Below are 18,866 nucleotides of genomic sequence, written 5' to 3' on the forward strand. Positions count from 1 at the left end.
AAAAGTTTTTATATCATGCTTCAAACTTTAATAAAAGAGGTAAGATTTGTTTGTTTTTTTTTTGGTTTCACATTAAAGTTATTAACCCGATTGATATGGAACTTTTACATAATTTTATTTAATGTAATTAGAAAAGTATAACACGTACAAAATGCTTTGTATGAAAATTTTTAGGTCTTCAAAATGTCAAGAGTATGTAACTTATATATTACACTAGCGCTTCGCACTTCGCACGGGTGCAATGTTCAATAATACTAAATATACTATAGAATGTCTTACAAAGTTCACAGTTTTAAATCTGTAATATCATCGAAAATATTCATTCATATTGATCTATATAAAATGCCCAATTTTTTTTAAGGTACTTAGTTGGATAAGGATTAATGCTGTATTGTTTAAAATCGCTTCGAAAATAAGCCATTATTTTTCGTAAAAAGTAAAAGATAAAAAATGGTTATTGTGGGTTATCCCTAAGAGATAGATTTAATTTTTATAGATAACTCAGGAAAAAAAGAAATAAAAAAGGGTAAAGAGCTATAGTCACTTTAGTTTATTTGAATTGCCACAGAGTATTAATCCTTATCGAAATAAATATGTAATATATATAATTTTAATCGTTTTATGTAAATAGATAAATATTGTTGTCAACATTTTGCAATTCGTACCGGTACTCTTAGAAATATTACGATATATTTAAATAGATGCGTGATAAAACACGCGAGAGTGTTGTAGGACGCATTAGCACAATACGGGTGAATAGATCGGATAGTGAATTCCTATATAGCATTAGTTAGTTTAATAATATCACGGTGCACTAATCCTTATATTATAACCCGTATTATGTAAATACATGTTCTAGATTGTCAATTCATATTATCGTTACAGATGGGGGTGTTAATTTTGGCCGTTTTTCTCGGACTGTTTCCGTTTAATTTGGCGCTTGACAATGGTTTAGCGCTGACCCCGCCGATGGGTTGGCTAACTTGGCAGAGATTCAGATGTATAACGGATTGTGAAAAATATCCGAATGAATGCATAAGGTAATTTTATTTGGCTTCTTGCAATCCGTTTTAACGAATAATTATTATAAAAAGTTCATGCGGCCTATGAACATGGTCATTATTCACAACCGTAAAATGCTATTATATTTTAGTAGGCGTTTAATTTTTGGTATAAGATTTTCAGAATTTTTGGAGCCTAACGATATCAATGAAATTATATTAGGGATATTTTTCTCTTATATGTCAAATTTCAAGGTAATTAAAACAATAAAAGATCTGCTATCAAATATTGAAATATACAGTGTACATAACTATTAAACTTGTTGATTGTCTGGTTTTAATTACTATTTATAGCGAAACTCTGATAAAGCGTACCGCAGACAGAATGGTAGACGAAGGCTTTCTAGAGGCAGGCTACAACTACGTAGGTATCGATGATTGCTGGTTGGAGAAAGAGCGTGATGCTCAAGGTCATCTGGTGCCAGACAGGAAACGCTTCCCCAACGGCATGAAAGCTATCGCTGATTATGTACGTAATTATATTCATCATTATCTCTAAAATTTAACGTCGGTTAAAATGTTATATAATTACTTTGAAACATTAGAGCCTTCATCCTATGTACGCCAAGTACATCGTTTAATGCGTCTAATTTTGTCTCGTCTGTACTTTTTATATCGATTTATAGTTGGTCTGGTTGCACACTTCGACGCGTCCATCAACTAAAATACTGCCAGTATTTAATACATTTATTTAAATATTTAGTACCTATATTAAAAACAAAAAAATCATTTTTATAATGACCAGTAATTCTGACGTTAACATGACCAGACATTTATAATTTTCGCATTTTAAGTCTTTACACAAACATTAACTATCCATTTGGTTCCCCTTACAATTAAACTACATTTTTACTAGATTTAATAAATATTTTATAATAAAAAAAAAGATTACATCAATTTTTACCCAACATTATAACGCATTTTTTGCAATAAAATGCAATGCACATAGAACCCTCTTTTGTTATAATTATGGACAAATTGTCATAACACTGCCATTTAATATCACAGCTGTTTTTTTTTTAATATGTGACGTTTCTGATACATAACTAATATGTTATAAGTGGTCTGCACCGGATCTGATTTTTATATACATAGTAGATATGTATGATATTTAAGTGTTTAATCTATGTTTAATTAATAGTCTGATGAATTTAAATGTATTACATAAAGTATTTTTTCTAGCTTCATGACAGAGGCTTTAAATTTGCATTATACCAGGATTATGGTACTAAAACTTGTATGGGCTACCCTGGCGTTCTGGGACACGAGGCAAGAGACATACAATCTTTTGTGAATTGGGATGTCGACTATATCAAATTGGACGGATGTTACGTAGATAAAGCGAAAATGGACGAAGGCATGTTTAATAGAAATAAGTTGAATAATCTTTTATTTAATATATTCTTCTTAAATTTAATACTGACTTGTTAGCAATGTGTCAAATCTGCAAAAAGTAAATTTTCTATGGAAAATATCTTTGATTAAAAGTAGATCTATAAAAGTTTGCCATAAGTAAGTATATGGCTCTTAACTCTATTATACTAATTCTTATGTAGTAAATAATAGTTAAAAATAACTAATAACAGAGAAGTGATAGCTATACATATATATATATATGATAAAAAGGCGTAGAGTTAATATATTTTGATTTTCAGACAGATTAGTCATAAATGTAATTGTATTTAATTAACATAACTTTTCAATATTATGGAATTAATTAACTGCCGAGTTTCTTGTCGGTTCTTCTTGCTAGATTTTACATACTGAAACGCTGGAAGCTTATATTTGATATAATCCTGGTAAATGAAGATTCAAATGTGTTTACACACATCCTTATGTTCTTATACTTGAAAAAAAGATTTTTTTATTTCGGTAAGTTTTTTGCAGGTTACCCTTATTTTGGTAAATTATTGAACGATTCCGGGCGACCAATAGTTTACTCATGCAGTTGGCCTGCCTATCAAGATAACGTAAGTTAGAGTAAATATTTGTATTAGTCTAGTCATATTCATAAACAAAATTTGGTAGGAATACCTATTTATGCAGTTGCATTAATATTTAAAATAAATACGTATTTTGTTAATGTATCCCATTTCATAAAAATAAGTTTAATCGTTTTCCGAACGTTATTCCGTTTATTTTTAGATTTAGACAAGATTTTCATGAAACATGTTTCTAATTTACGCGGTATTACCTATTTTAATGTAAATGGGAATTTTTTGGCAATTCGATTTTTTTTCCGACCTTAGATTTAAGTAATTAAGTAAGGTTAATAAAATTAAACAAACCATAAAAAATATTAAACCAGGAACAATTAGGTTTTTCTCAAATATTAGACTCGTGGGGTATTTAGCTGTGCCCTCACTTTTACCGTTTCGTTGTCGCGGCTTAGAATTACTCGAGCTTAAATAAATAAAAACTAGAATGAAACCGTTCATTCTTCACTTACGACTACTAACTACCTATCATTCATACCTTGAGTATGAATTTTTAAAAACGCCAATGCATACAGGGGTCTATAAATAAACAGAAGCTCAAATATATTTTTTTATATTTATAATTATACATACTTATAAGTAAATCTTTATATATAAAATCTAAATACCACTCACTGACTAATCACGAAATCTCAGAAAATATAACACCTACAAACTTAAAAATTATCAGGTATATCTGTATGTGTTTTATCGCGCGGGTAAAGCCGCAGGACCAGTTAGTATTATATACATATACGAACAATTAAACTGGCATTTTTATTGTTCATCTAAGATTAATTTTCGAAATTCCTTCAAAAAATTTGCGTTTGACAATTTTTTTTTTAATTTAAAAGGCAAAAATCGTACAATTACTTATCAATATCTTCAACTGCAATAATGTTTTAAAAATGGAATATTTTATTGTTTTAGCCGAACTACGCGTCTATTGCCAAACATTGCAACTTGTGGCGTAATTGGGATGATATCCAGGATTCATGGAGTTCACTCAGTACTATTATGACATGGTTTGGTGATCATCAAGACGAATTCACCAAATATGCTGGGCCTGGACGTTGGAACGATCCTGATATGGTAAGGATGTTTATAGGTACATGAAAACCAAAATTAGCTCATAGTTGCTTTTTAAGAGGGGCAGATTTTATATCATGCCCCACGACTATGGAAGTTTGCTGCCCCTAGTCTGTGAAACTTTTAATAACTTTTTTGTGAAATAATCGATCTATATGGGTAATTTGTTTTACGAGAGGCTTAAGACGGCTGGATGGGAAGTTCGTTCCTGTTTTAGATAATAATAATAATTGCGAATATGTTAATAATATTATACACGACAGTCAAATCTCGTAAAGTAACAGTCGACGTAGACTATAAAAATTATATCACTACAGTGGATAATTTACCAGTAAGATGAGCAGAATTAAGTCTTGGGCAAATAGAGAAGCATTTTTTTATTGTTTGTAGCTAAGATAGCACGAACATGAAAAAAACTTCTGCCTGAAATTGGAAATCCCGTATTACAGAATGAAGTATTAAATTCGCCTTACCGATGATTTTTCCTCCTTACGTTTAATTTTAAGCAAAAATATGAAATTCACACGTGTTAATAGTCGAAACTGAGAAGCCCTACTAGGTACTCATATAATAATATTGAGTAAATACTAAAACCTACGAAACGCGCTATAGTCATAGTTTGATTTATTGATCTTTTCGTAATCTAAAAAAAAATCGTACTTATTTATTAATATAAGATACATACCTAAAGGGTTTTAAGTGCAATTTCAACGAAAGAGAGGGCAGTATAAAAATATTGTCTATACTTGGACAATGTAATGTCTGTAACATTACATTTCCGCCACTAAGTACTTAAAAATCCACGTGTCTAAATATCGTAACACCGTAAGTCGGTTTCGAACATTTAACGATTGAGATACGAAGTGATTTCTCTTCTCACACAATAGAACTGCATTACGTCATTGTAAAAATTAAATTGTAATGTTCGAAGTAATTTATTATAAATTTAATTTAGTCTTATGTGATATATATTAGATATTAAATATCTGTGGAATCATATTCAAAAAACGAACGCCATGTCCCGGGAAGGAGATATTGACTTTGCGAAGTCAAGAAATAAATGTTTTAAGTTTACCTTTACTCATCGTGTTTGTACAACGATCGTTGCTGTTCATTTCAAAAAGAACTCGTTGTTTTCGTAATTGAGTGCAATACATAGAATTAATCAATCCTTTTTTGTTAAACTGTGTGTATTTTATTCTCAAATCTTGTTTCATACACAGTAAAGTAACGTAATGTTGGATACTTGTTATTAACGATAGAGATTACATTATCTATGATTTATTATCTATCTCTTGAGTCCAAAGTCGAAATTTTCATGCACTTATCGAACCTACAGTTTTTATCATTATTTGAATTTATTTAATAATCTGTCTTCTTCTTTCCAATGAGAAGTTACTCATGATAGAAAGAGAAAAAATGGATGACAATCCCAAATTCATAAAACAAAACTAGCCGTGCCATAGGACTCGAAAAAAAAAACAATTAATGTAAAATTAATTCAATAGTAAAAAAAATATTTATAATGTGTAGGTTACAGGTACACATCATTCGACACGAGTTATTCGGTAAGAACAAACTCGAAATTGCAGTGCGATTCTGTTAGAAATCCCTTCGTATCTCACTCGTTAAATATTGACAACCGACTTACGGTGATACGCTATTTTGATACTTGTATCCTATACATTTTATAATTATTATATAATAGTCAATGTCGTATATCACATTCTGACATTTCAAGTTCCTGTACTGCGGTTAGTTTCGAGTTTCTTGTTACCGAATAGCCTAACCGACCACAAAAAACGTACGTGACATGTCACAAAGTGATAACTGATAAGTGATATTGACTATAATATAATTATAACCTTTGAAAGATACGCGCAACAAAATAAAGTCCAGTCTTTAATTGTTTTACACAATTGATTCTTAATTTAAGAATACTTTTGTCTAGATTAATTTACAACATAACGAAGCGACTTTGTTTTATACTATGTAGAGTACTATACCCAGGGCCGGATCTGCCATATGGCTTTATGGGCTTCAGCCCCGGGCCCCGTGGATTCAAGGGGGCCCCAGCTAAGTTAAGTCAAAGTCAAAAATAGACGATAGTACGAAATAATCCATAAATTTATTAAATTAAACAGATCGTATGGTCTACAGTTCTGCGAGTCCTGCAATGAATCAAACCCATTCAATTAAATTAATTCAAGTTTACGTTCAGATATGTCTTAGGTGGGCCCCTAAGTAGTGTTAGCCCAGGGCCCCCTAAACTTACGGTCCGGCCCTGACTATACCTATAGCATAGTGCTATAATATGTATATATATTTATAGGATTTTTGACACTTAAGTATTTTTCTGTCTCTACTATCGCAGTTGCAGTTTTGAATTAAATTTGTTTTTTATTTTAGCTGTTAATAGGTAACTTCGGTCTATCGTTAGACCAAGCAAAGGTCCAAATGGCGGTGTGGTCAATATTGGCGGCTCCGTTGCTAATGAGCGTAGATTTGGACACTATCCGACCGGAGTTCAAGGAAGTGCTTCTCAATCGAGATATAATCGATATTGATCAAGATTCGTTCGGACGGCAGGGGTCGCGTGTGTGGAATAAGTCTAAATGTGAGGTAAGAGAAATCAATTTCATCATTCCAATTTTAATTATTATTTCTTATTAAAGTGTAGTTTTATTTTTTCCTGAAGGGAAATGAGGAAATCATATAATTAATACAAATAATTGTAGTTTCATTATACGCATAAACATGTTTATGATTTTCTTTGTGTTTGTACGTTCAAGTGTGTTTATATTATCTGTGTAAATTAGTCATGTATGTGACAGCTATAAATATTGATTTATTATTTTATTGTGTAGGATAAGACAGCTAATGATCTGCTCATAATATTATGTAATTTTAATGACGCCTTGAGCCTCGATAAACTTCATTTATATCTATATAACAAATTTTTAAAATTACATTTTCTCTGTAAATACATATGTATATTCCAATGGGGGAAGAGTAAAGATTAACATATTCAATATATTCCATGCGATTTGCTAATAACACTCCTATATAACACACTACAAACAATTTAATGTATCTTTATTTATAGTATAACACAATTCCACTTAAATACTCATATCCACTATAATTCAAAACAATTTTTTTTATCTTTACTACCTCTGCCATTGAAATCGGTAGTAAGTGCAGATAATTTGGGTTATATCTAATTAAATGTTTTTATTTATAGATTTGGAGGAGGAAGCTGTCAGATGGATCATACGCATTGGCCTTTGTGAACAGACGCGATGACGGGGCGCCGTATTCTATTAAAGTATCATTTGATTCTATGAAAATTCCAAACCAGGCGTATGAAGTCATAGTTAGTATCAATAGTCACTATTTATTGTAAGAGGGGTGCCTCGTTGGTCTAGTGGCTGGACATAGGGCCGCAGGTCCCATGGTCCTGAATATAAACCCCAGGTTGGGAAGATGAAAAGTTATAAAGTTTTTATATCCAAAAAAATCTCAGTAACAGCCCTAAATTAATAAGTTGGAAGTGTGTACGCTCCTGTGCATTGTGCGCATAATAAGAATGAGGGAAAAGAGAGTACACCTGTGTTTGCTCACACACTAGTGCACTGGGCACTGTAACATGTCCTGCGCAGTTGACCAGTCGCCTTTTTTCTGGCCGACGTAAACGAAAGCGGTCAGGGCGACATCATCAAGAGGGAGTTACTTTATGAAACTTATAAATCGATTTTGTGATATAATAATAAAATAATGTGTTCCGATCCACTTTGAAAGGATTGATTGAAAATGTTGAAAATAGGTTGGCAGACTGGCAAATTTTTTGCCTGATAGTTCAACAGTGCTCATGGACATTGCGACTTGTACAAAGCCCTTACTATCAATGCGATATCAGCTAAATTTCAATGTCAAATTTGAGGACAAAAGTATTTTGCATATAACATCTGTTAGGTTTCAATATTATAAATATTTTACCCGCGGCGTAGCTTCCATAGGCTAGGGCGGTGCCACCCATCCGTCATATATTCTACTAACGTTCCAGTTTGAAGGGTGAGTGATCCAGTGTAACTACAGGTACAAGGGATGTAATAACTTAGTTCCCAAGGTTGATGGAATATTGGGCGGTGGTGACCACTGACCATCAGGTGGTTTTTCATAAAAAAAGGAATATAAACCGCGTGGGCAAAGGCCCGAAGTCTAGCAATGCTTAAGACGCACGTTCCCAACCCATGGTAACCTATTCTCACTTAACTGTAGGAAAGGAATAGAAATGAATAAATATGTAGTAACTATAATGCATGTTTAGTCGAGATGTATGTTACTAATTCGAATTTTGTTAATATATATTACTATGTAATATCATCATAAGAGCGGGTCGCAGTTCATACAGTAATCTCACAGTTATCAAAACCATAGACATACTGCAAAATATAGATGCAAATATTATAAACATAGAACTTAACAAATAAAAGTACGTGCGACTCAAAATACGTCGGAAATATTGATTTTTGCTCTCATCGTGCGTAAGTATTTTTCACTTCATAAAACAAAACCAAAGCACTAAGTCAGTCCAATCGCTAAAACGTGGTAATCCTTATCGATTACGTTCGAACCCGGGAAATCACCTCTCAGTTATCATGTGCTTAATTTGTGATAATTTATCTCGTGCTCGTCTGTGAAGGAAAACATTGTAAAGAAACATGCATGTGTAGAATTTTACTGAAATTGTGACTTATCTATAAACATGAAACCGTATTGGAGCAGCGTAACCGAATAATGTATTATAGCTCCAAATATCTTCTCAAAAGAAGAACTTTTCGTATATTTAAAGAAAAAGTTCTTCTACATATATTATGATTAACTAATCGGACTAATACTGAACGCTCATTGGTCGCCTATAGCGTCATTGACTGCCGTCGACCAATGAGCTTTACCCGTAGTAAAGGCAAATTAATTAATCTGACGTTGATACCACATAGAATATAGTATAATAGGTTCATATAATTAATGTCGGTTTTCTAGGATCTCTATAAAGAGGAAGAGGAACGCTCTTTTGGACCTGAAGGCGAATTTGAAACAAGAGTAAATCCGTCAGGTAAACCATTTATACAAATACTTACTTTTCAAATTTATAATCATTTTATAAGTTATTATGAAGTACACATCAATTCTTTATAATATTTAAATAAACGTGTCTAAAGTTTATCATTTCAACGGTCCAATATTATTGGATAATTGTTAACGTAAAATTATAACATCATTGTAATATTATGCTTTCTCGTTTACCTTTTATTTGAGATCGCAGTTGTTTTTATAGATTTATAAACATAGAAATAAAGTCATCCCTACACCCAGTCACCATTACCAATGGTTTAGAACTAACAAGCCTACTAAGGTCGATTTCCTGAAACCATAGACTATTGATGATATTAAATGTTGATTTATGCATTTACTACAACATTCTATCTGTTGATTTTCACGACACCCACGCGTTCAAATGGGATGCTTTATAATAATTTGCAAAAAACTATACAACCTTAAAAATACGAGTTAATAATTTAACTTAATTGTTTCTTGGGAGTATCCGAACGATATAAAAATTATAATCTTTATTTTTTCAGGTGTGAAGTTTTATAAGTTCATCCCGAAGAAATCTAACGAGATTAACAGAACGACGTGAGATACGATAAAGATAAAATGTAGTTCCATTTCTTGATAATAGGAAATAAATATGATTTTACACACTGGTTAAAATTATTTCATCATTTTGAATGAATGACGAAATCATTTAACTAATTTTGTTAAGTATTGCGTCATACCTTTTTTTTTTAAATAGTTACGGTAAGGGAATTTCAATACGATAAATAATATAATTATTTTCATTATATATATAAATAACTAACAATGAACTCAAAAGAATTCTCAAAATTAAAGCCTATGGACAAACAAGAATTTACAAAAGGTACCCTAATGTATGAATCTAGTGCTAGGAATGACTAGCAGCATTTCCCTGTTGAATCACAATTCCGATGCTCTGGGCAAAAAAATGAACTAGTCCTGTCAGTGGAGGTTATAAGGCGAGGTGTTATACTTTCAATGAAGCACTTTTTGCACTACTACTCCAAGGTCTAAGTGTTTTAACAGCATATGGGAAAAAATATGATTTGATAAAATTAATACACATTTAGCGTACAGAAGTGAAACAGAATTAAAAAAAAAAAGAACTGAAATTACTTTAAACAATTTACTAATAAAAAAAAAGTTTCCTTCGAATTTATCTTAACATAAATAAAGCACCAATTCATACATATTTAATTAAATGACTTACTCAGTTGAGCTTACAAATCCAAAAATATTCACAAATAGCACTTTTAACAATTTACAAGTTGCGCCAATATTGACCTTATTGTCCGCGCCCAAAAAGCAAAAGTATCGACGGCTTGGCTTGATACGGTTTCGCGCGCTTTTGTTTTATTTATTTTATTTTATTCATTCCAGCCAGTTTTATAGTTAAAGGAATCTCCTAAATATACATATACTTAAATCAAGTAGGATCTTACCAGAACTTTACAATTATAATCATCATTTTACAAGTTTAAGCTACCCCCGGTTAGGCTCCAGAAAGGCTGTGGGTACCAATTAACATTGTGAAGTCGAAAGTTGGTGTTACAAGTTTATCTTTAATTCTCGTGTTCATAAAAAATTACACTTTTCAGTGTGTCGATTGGAACTATCGATTTTGTTTTACGATATACGACGCTACCGTAAGTCATGTTACACCGTTGAATTAAATTCTAAGCTACTACCGGTTCGGAAAGTAGATTCTACCGAGAAGGACCGGCAAGAAACTTTTTTATTCATATTTTACCAAAAACAAACCGAAAATAATCAGGGGGATTTGTTTTTGAAAAGTAACTATGGTTTTTATGTCTGACCGTTTAGTATAATATAAGACATGATACTATGAAAGTGACTAAAAAATACTAAACGAGCAGTAATTGGTGATAGGGCTCTGTGCCAGCCCATCTGGGTAAGTACCAGTCAGATATTCAACTCAGTACTCTTGTGTTCCGATTTAAAGGGTTAGCCAGTATAACTACAGTCAAAAGGGACATAAAATTTTAACTCCCAATGTTAGTGGCCCACTACCGAAGGAACAGTGCGCAGGAACTTGGCGAGGCGCACACCAACACAAGGCGCCCTGGTTAATTGCACCCCTGCAATCTATATTAAAACGGGTCTGTACATCGTCATAATTAGTGTTCATCCTGTCAACTTTAAAGATTTAATGTATCACCAGGAAACAATCACAAATATCATATAGAATCTTTTATATATACCAAAAAGGGAAGTAGGTACACAAAATTGATTCTAGTCGATTTTTAAGACAGACTGCAAACTTAATCCAATTATAAAAACATGTTGGGTTCTCTGACTTAGGTTTGTGCTTAACAATGCTACATTTGTAAACATTATTGAATAATTTAATCGCATATAATGTTGGTTAATTAATGACACCAGTAAGAAGTAAATAAAAAATATTTTAAAGACAAGTTAAAGTTGCATCTTCCACGTCCAACTCGACTGCTAGCATTTGCTGTTTAAGCTTATCACAAACACTTACCATATTAACAATTATATCTCCTATAGCCTTGATTTTATAATTACATTTTAAGATGTTATGCCTCATATATAGACGAGCACGAATGCACGAGCTTTGAAAGTTTTGGGAATATCGTTTAAGATATAAAATTATTACTTAATAATAAAATCATTTATAATAATCGATCGATCTATCATAAAATGATCGGTTCAGTGGTTTAGTCGTAAGGATGAATTTGTAATATAAGTATGTATTTACTCATAATTGTCCTAGTCGACAGCGTCCTTATTAAAAATACTAGGAATCAAATCAAAATAAAATCTTATTTTATTACCCGATTCAATGATTATGATCCAAGAACTCGACGTACTTACTCATAATATATCATATCGGTCTGTGAGTAATCGTCTAAAAATGAGAGGTAAATGACCGTCTTACGATATACGACTATAATACTTATGTATGTAACCGTATAAAATGATTAATGAATTTTAACAACCACATAAACTACTAAAATATTTCAAACCTTTTATAAATATCTATCAACCTATGGTAGGTGATATTATTGAAATTATCTTTGTGATTTTATTAAGTATCAAACTGTCTGCGTGAAATAGCTAAATCATTAAAAAAAATAAACTATGTTACTATTAGCACTATAAAAAAGATTTTGTGTTTAATTAATAGAAAATATTATGTCGAACTTATGTTTATAATATAATTCGGAACTAGCTAGAAATAAGTAGGTCATTTCGGCCATGGCGTGATGACCGTTACACGGGCGAAAGTCGATGGCACGTAAAGGAATTTTAAGTGTCTATACTACACATTTAATTAACTTATACATTTTTGAAGCGGATATCAAACATCTAATTCATTGTTTAGCCCTAAATAATAGTTGTCTTACTCCTTTGATTTGATTTTTTTGTTACTTTACAGTTTTTTTTGTTAAATAAGTTGTTTACTATTTATTTTACTGAAATATATAATATATTTTTGAATATATAATGAATAATATAGTTTTATTCGATACTTACTACTTCTACTTACTACTTCTTTAAAATAATAGGGCAATATCAGTCAACTAATAAATATAAAGCAACAAATAATCAAAAACATTAAATAATAATTTATTCTAACATGAAAGTAAATAAACTAATGTGGACAAAATAACCGAATCGGTGTATATAATATAAAGAAGTTGTTGGGTTTAAATGTAAATTTTGAATTTTTTTATGAATCACTAATGACTTGTTATTATTCGCAGTTCGCACTCATGTTCCATAGAACCCTAAAACTAGATCATTATATTGAATAAAGATAATTTTGTATAGTATTATCTAATATACATTTTAATGAATAATGTAGGTATATTTTTTTAAATCGTTGGAGTAACTCTGATACGCGTGTAGTAGGGTGGTATGTGGGGGTAAAATTATATATAATGTAACTATTCTTGCAAATTTAATACAAAATAATACATAATTTTAAATATTATTAGTATCATTGTACATATAGTGCTGAGTAAAGTAATAGTCAACAATATTGCACGACTGTTCATAAATAATAATATCACGATGTAATTTATTGTTTTAGGTCAAAGTGTACAACGGTTTGGTGTAGAATTTAAATTATTGTGAAATTAAGTGTACAATTTTACATGTCGCCTTTTATAAAATAGTATATTTTATTATTATCGTAGAAAACTAAAACTAAGGTCGGTCCTACATGCACATACATTAAGTACTTAATACTTAAACATTTGTACTACATACCTATTAATTATTTTTATGTCACATTATCATTGTCACTATATATTATATACTGTTATTATCATTAGAAAATATTGAAATGTTATGTATAAAAGACGATTTTCTTTTATTTATATATAAAAATACGATTGATCAAACATTTTACCATAAATCGCAAATAATTCGTATTTGTATTTTATATATTATATAGTCTAACTCTCTTACTAGTCCCATGTGTAGGATCAATCTATAAAGTAAAACGTAAATTTCCATAACGTAACAACTCACAAGATAATACATACATATGTCATGTGTCATATTCATGTCTCATGACATTCGATTGAAAGCCGCATTGTCTTAAATTAAAAGTTTAGAATTACAAAGGACATTTTTTCTTTAAAATTATATGAACTAGTATAATTTAGTATTTGATTCATACTTCATTTTGTGTAAATTTTCGTAATATTGCCTTGAAACGATCTATAATGATTAACGGGCAACGTAACTAATGTTATCTATGTGTCGCGTAAGAGTAAAAGAAAGTTAGTTAGTTCCGTAGTAGGTCAATGGTATATCATCGCATGCAAGTAGCGTTAAGGACTGACGTCGACATCGGGCGATCAAGACGAGGGACTGCTAAGTCTGGTTTAAGACGCGGCCGGCGACAGTTGTTCGGTCGCATCACTTATTATATATTTCTTTTGGCTCTATAACGTGTTCACCGTGACCGTGAAAGTTATAATCGTGTCATATTACCGTAATCATGGGTGGCAAAGTCGAGAATGTTGGCATTCTTGCTATGGAAATATATTTTCCTTCACAATATGTTGATCAAGTGGAATTAGAAAAATTCGATGAAGTGGCTGCTGGAAAATACACCATCGGTCTTGGACAGAGTCGGATGGGTTTCTGTTCTGACAGAGAGGACATAAATTCTCTTTGCCTTACTGCTTTACATAGGCTTATAGAGAAAAATAATATAAATCTTCATGACATTGGACGTTTGGAGGTTGGCACAGAAACAATTATAGATAAAAGTAAAAGTGTCAAAACATTCCTTATGACATTGTTTGCAAAAGAAGGAGCCACAGATATAGAAGGTATTGATACTACAAATGCTTGCTATGGCGGTACAGCTGCTCTTTTTAATGCAATTAATTGGGTAGAGTCTTCATCTTGGGATGGCAGAAAAGCAATAGTGGTTGCAGGTGATATTGCAGTGTATGGAAAAGGCCCAGCAAGGCCTACAGGAGGAGCAGGAGCTGTGGCAATGCTGATTGGACCTGATGCACCATTGGTTTTTGATTGTGGTGTCCGTGCATCATACATGACACATGCTTATGATTTCTACAAGCCAGATTTAGCGTCTGAGTTCCCCTATGTTGATGGAAAGTTATCAATTCAGTGCTACTTGAGTGCTTTAGATAACTGTTATAATCTATTCTGTCAGAAGATGAGGAAGGTGGATCCAAAATTCAAGGGTCTGTTGAGTTTAGATGGTATGTTATTCCACTCTCCATACTGTAAGCTTGTCCAAAAATCGCTGGCTCGAGTTAGCTTCAATGATTTCCTTAATGCAACAGAAGCAGAGAGAGAAAAACAGTTCCCTGGCCTTTCACAGTTTAGTACATATAATAGATGTGATACTTATTTTGATAGGGACGTAGAAAAAGCTTTCATGACTTACAGTAACAAACTATTTGAACAAAAAACCAAACCATCACTTCACATAGCTCGTAATGTTGGCAATATGTATACACCTTCATTGTATGGAGGACTTGTATCCTATTTAGTGAGCAAATCCCCAGATCAGCTTATTGGAAAGAAATTTGCATTATTTTCTTATGGGTCTGGCTTAGCTTCAACTATGTATTCTATCAACATTTGCAGTGATATGAGTGCTGGGTCAAAATTAGAGAAATTAATCAAGTCTTTAAATGAAAATGTTGCAATGTTAGATTCAAGACAGAGCATAGAGCCACAAAAGTTCTCTGATATAATGCAAGTAAGGACGGAGAATTATCATACAGCACCTTATGAACCATCGGGGTCAATAGAGGTGTTATTTCCTGGTACATATTATCTAAACAAAATTGATGACCAAAGACGACGCACATATGAGAGGAAACTATGAGGCATTTATTTATCATAATATCTAATTTATTTTTGTGCTGGTGTAGGACTTAACCAATAGTTATGATTTAAATTATTTGTCTATAGTTATTTTAGCATAGCACTTTGTAGTTGTATTCTGTTTTTAGGTATATTAATTACATTATTTTTAGTTTGACTGGGGTTAACTGCTATAAAAGTAGTAATTTTTAAATTACACTTAATTTTAAACTCCTATCAACATTGTAAAACATTGTTAATATGTCCGTGATAGTAAAATATTTATATGTATTAAAAATTTAATCAATAAAGGTGGTGCAATACATTTGATGTAACAGAAAATGTTTTTATATATATATTATATTTAATTAAAGCTTTTGAATTTTAATTCTTAATTTTGAGAAAATATTTATTAAAGCTATTTTGAAATTCAATTTCAGAAGCAAACATGAAGGAATTTGATATGTCTGTATAAATATGTATGTCTTGTACTTATACTCTTTAGTAAAGGGGTAATAAAGTGGTGTGTTTAATAAATTTATTGGCTTTCTTTAAACCTATTCTTCCTTAGATTAAACTCGAACTTTGAACAGTAGAAAAAATATACTTTTTTTTAAATAAATTTTTGAAGTTGCATTTTTGACTTATTTTGAAAAAATCTAAAAAACGCGATAACTCAAAAATGGTTCACTTTTGCATTGTGCATATGAGGGTTAAAATTATCGCAAATAGTCACCCCTATCACCTCCTAACTGGAATACGTCGAATTACCAATAACCCTGTATATGCATATCTGGATTCGAAATTAAATACATATAGAAATTCCTTTCAAAGATTTTCAAAGATCTCAGTAAATTACTTCGCACTTTTTTAAGATTCTCGATGACAAGAAACCAAACAACCAATTGAATCAGAAATAAGCACATCTTTATTTTACTCTTTGATGCAGTTGCTTTTATGTGTATGGTTATCTCTTTAGGGTCGTCGCATCAATATGGTATAACCTTCGTCCTTGAACAGATTATCTTTTAAGAAAATAGTAATTTATACCGGACTGCTAGTTACTGAGACAAGCTTATGCTTATATAAACAAACGCTCAAGCGTTATAACATATAAATAAATATATATTAAGTGCCATCTTGACAAACTTTAAAAATGCGAAAGTAAATGTTTGACTATTAGTAACGTCATAAAGACCAGGTAAACGACTGAACCGATCATGATAAAATATAATTTAACTAGATAAAATAACACATCGGAGTCGCGGGAAACGGTTTGTATAGATAAATGTTTACCTTTGTTTGGGGTTAACTCACAAGTCAGGTCAGTGACAAATTGGATGTGTTCGATTTTGTAAATGATAATTGTATTCAGTTATTCTTCAAATTTGTAATATAATATTCACATGTGGCAGAATTTCGTTGAAATTAGACACATGCAGGTTTCCTCGCGACCCTTCACCGCCGAGCACGAGATGAATTATAAGCACATGAAAATTCTGTGGTGCTTACCTGAGTTTGAACCCGCAATCATCGGTTATAAGTAAGATGTACGCGTTTTAATCACTGTAATATGACTATAATAAGTTTAAATAAATCGATGAAATATCCTCATTCGATTGGACCGAAATATTACTACCTACTTACCTACTGTAAATATAAGAAGTAAGATGAGTAATTCGTAAACACAAATATATTGTATAATGCTCGCACTTAAAGGCTCAATTTGCCATTTAACCAAATATGAAACGTGTTGGATCTATTCCACTTTGCTTGAACCCCACTGATATCGTTAACTGTATTTAAAAAAAAAAGTTTTTAATATTATAGATATTGCAGCTTTTTGTACTTGCCTTTACTAAATTAACAATAAAACACAAGTTAAGGTTAAAGGTTAAGTCGATATAATAGTATATATTAGATATTCAGACATGAGAATTTTCAGCATTCAGATATTGACGTTCTGGATCTCACCAATAATTTTTGATTCATTAAATATATTTACTTTTATTGAAATACCAATTCAGTGAAACCAGCATTTGTTTTTAATCAAGTTGATAACTCACACACATAATGAATGAATATGACTCATATATTTAAATAATTGTTAATACTATATATTTTTAGAATAATTACTTATATTTAGTTTATAGTCTACTATTTGGTATCGATGCCGGAGGCCACTAGCTTAATTAGCAATCCAATTAAACGTCTAGCCACTTTACTAAGCGGAGCTGTTCACCCAGCGGCCTGAACGAAACTCAACCAATTCATAGAATAGGGTAACTTGCTTTAGACTCTCCTTTTTTTAAAATTGGTTAAAAGAGTCGACGGTCTAACTCTATTTGGTCTTCTCTGTCTGACCCATAACCTAAAATGCTCCGTACTTGAGGTATTGGCAAAAATAAATATTGTAATTCTAACATTAAAGTTAGGTTAGGTTAGATCGACCGACCGACAAGAACATATTGAGTCAAGAGTTAACAGAGTCGGTTTTGTGACAATTTTGAGCAATCAAATGTACCTACTTATGAATAAACAAATATATTCTTGTAATCAGGGACCAAACCTCTACCATATACCTACAGCATTTTGTTTCCCCTAAATCGTGCGGCGGAATTCTAACCTCAATCTTTTTTTTGCTGCGATGGCGTTAATACGTAAGTATCAAGAGTAGTATGATGTTAAATTTTTTAAAAGACAATCATTTTCAATATAGGCGCGATATTATAAATATTTAACAGTACCTTCCTACTCATAATACAAATTTTTACTACGCTTCCTTCGATTTGCAAGCTGTCATGGAACGCAGCGAATTTAATTTATGAATTGTGTACATTGCTTTTTTATTTCCAAAGGCACATCAACGATGAATTGACAAGTATAGATACTGAGTTTTATGTGATCACATCATTTACATGTATGCACAGCATATCATGCATTTAATTATTTAACTAAATATTTCTAACCAAGACTGAAGAATAAGATTAATTTTTAACCGATTTTAAAATATAGTACTTTTTCAATTCTGTGTATGTACTTATATTTTTTTAAAACGCCAAGGAGTTATACTGAACCACATAAATGATATGTACCCATATAATGATACCAACGATTTTCCCAATAAAACAAAGGTTATCTCATCTTAATTTCATCGGTGTTTTACATTGTTTTATATGAAATGTATTTTCAGTTCATTTTTTAAATTTTAATAAGATTTTTTTTTTCTTAAATTACATATTATTTAGTA

The 18,866-nt window shown here is 31.4% G+C and overlaps 2 protein-coding genes across 2 annotated transcripts; both read left to right on the plus strand.

The window, feature by feature from the left end:
• Nucleotides 1–9,894, plus strand: LOC113400166 (alpha-N-acetylgalactosaminidase). The gene is made up of 10 exons (XM_026639638.2): nt 1–39; nt 886–1,040; nt 1,356–1,530; nt 2,244–2,418; nt 2,949–3,031; nt 3,968–4,129; nt 6,536–6,748; nt 7,371–7,502; nt 9,173–9,245; nt 9,772–9,894. The coding sequence occupies exons 1-10, from the start codon at nt 16–18 to the stop codon at nt 9,828–9,830; spliced, it is 1,251 nt and encodes a 416-aa protein (XP_026495423.2). The 5' UTR covers nt 1–15; the 3' UTR covers nt 9,831–9,894.
• A 3,929-nt stretch (nt 9,895–13,823) lies between these two features.
• LOC113400165 (hydroxymethylglutaryl-CoA synthase 1) lies at nt 13,824–16,153 on the plus strand. The gene has a single exon (XM_026639637.2). It carries the CDS (start codon nt 14,268–14,270, stop codon nt 15,636–15,638), a length of 1,371 nt encoding a protein of 456 aa, XP_026495422.2. The 5' UTR covers nt 13,824–14,267; the 3' UTR covers nt 15,639–16,153.
• Nucleotides 16,154–18,866: the final 2,713 nt, after the last annotated feature.

This window comes from Vanessa tameamea, chromosome 18, assembly GCF_037043105.1.
Source record: "Vanessa tameamea isolate UH-Manoa-2023 chromosome 18, ilVanTame1 primary haplotype, whole genome shotgun sequence".
NCBI lineage: Eukaryota > Metazoa > Arthropoda > Insecta > Lepidoptera > Nymphalidae > Vanessa > Vanessa tameamea.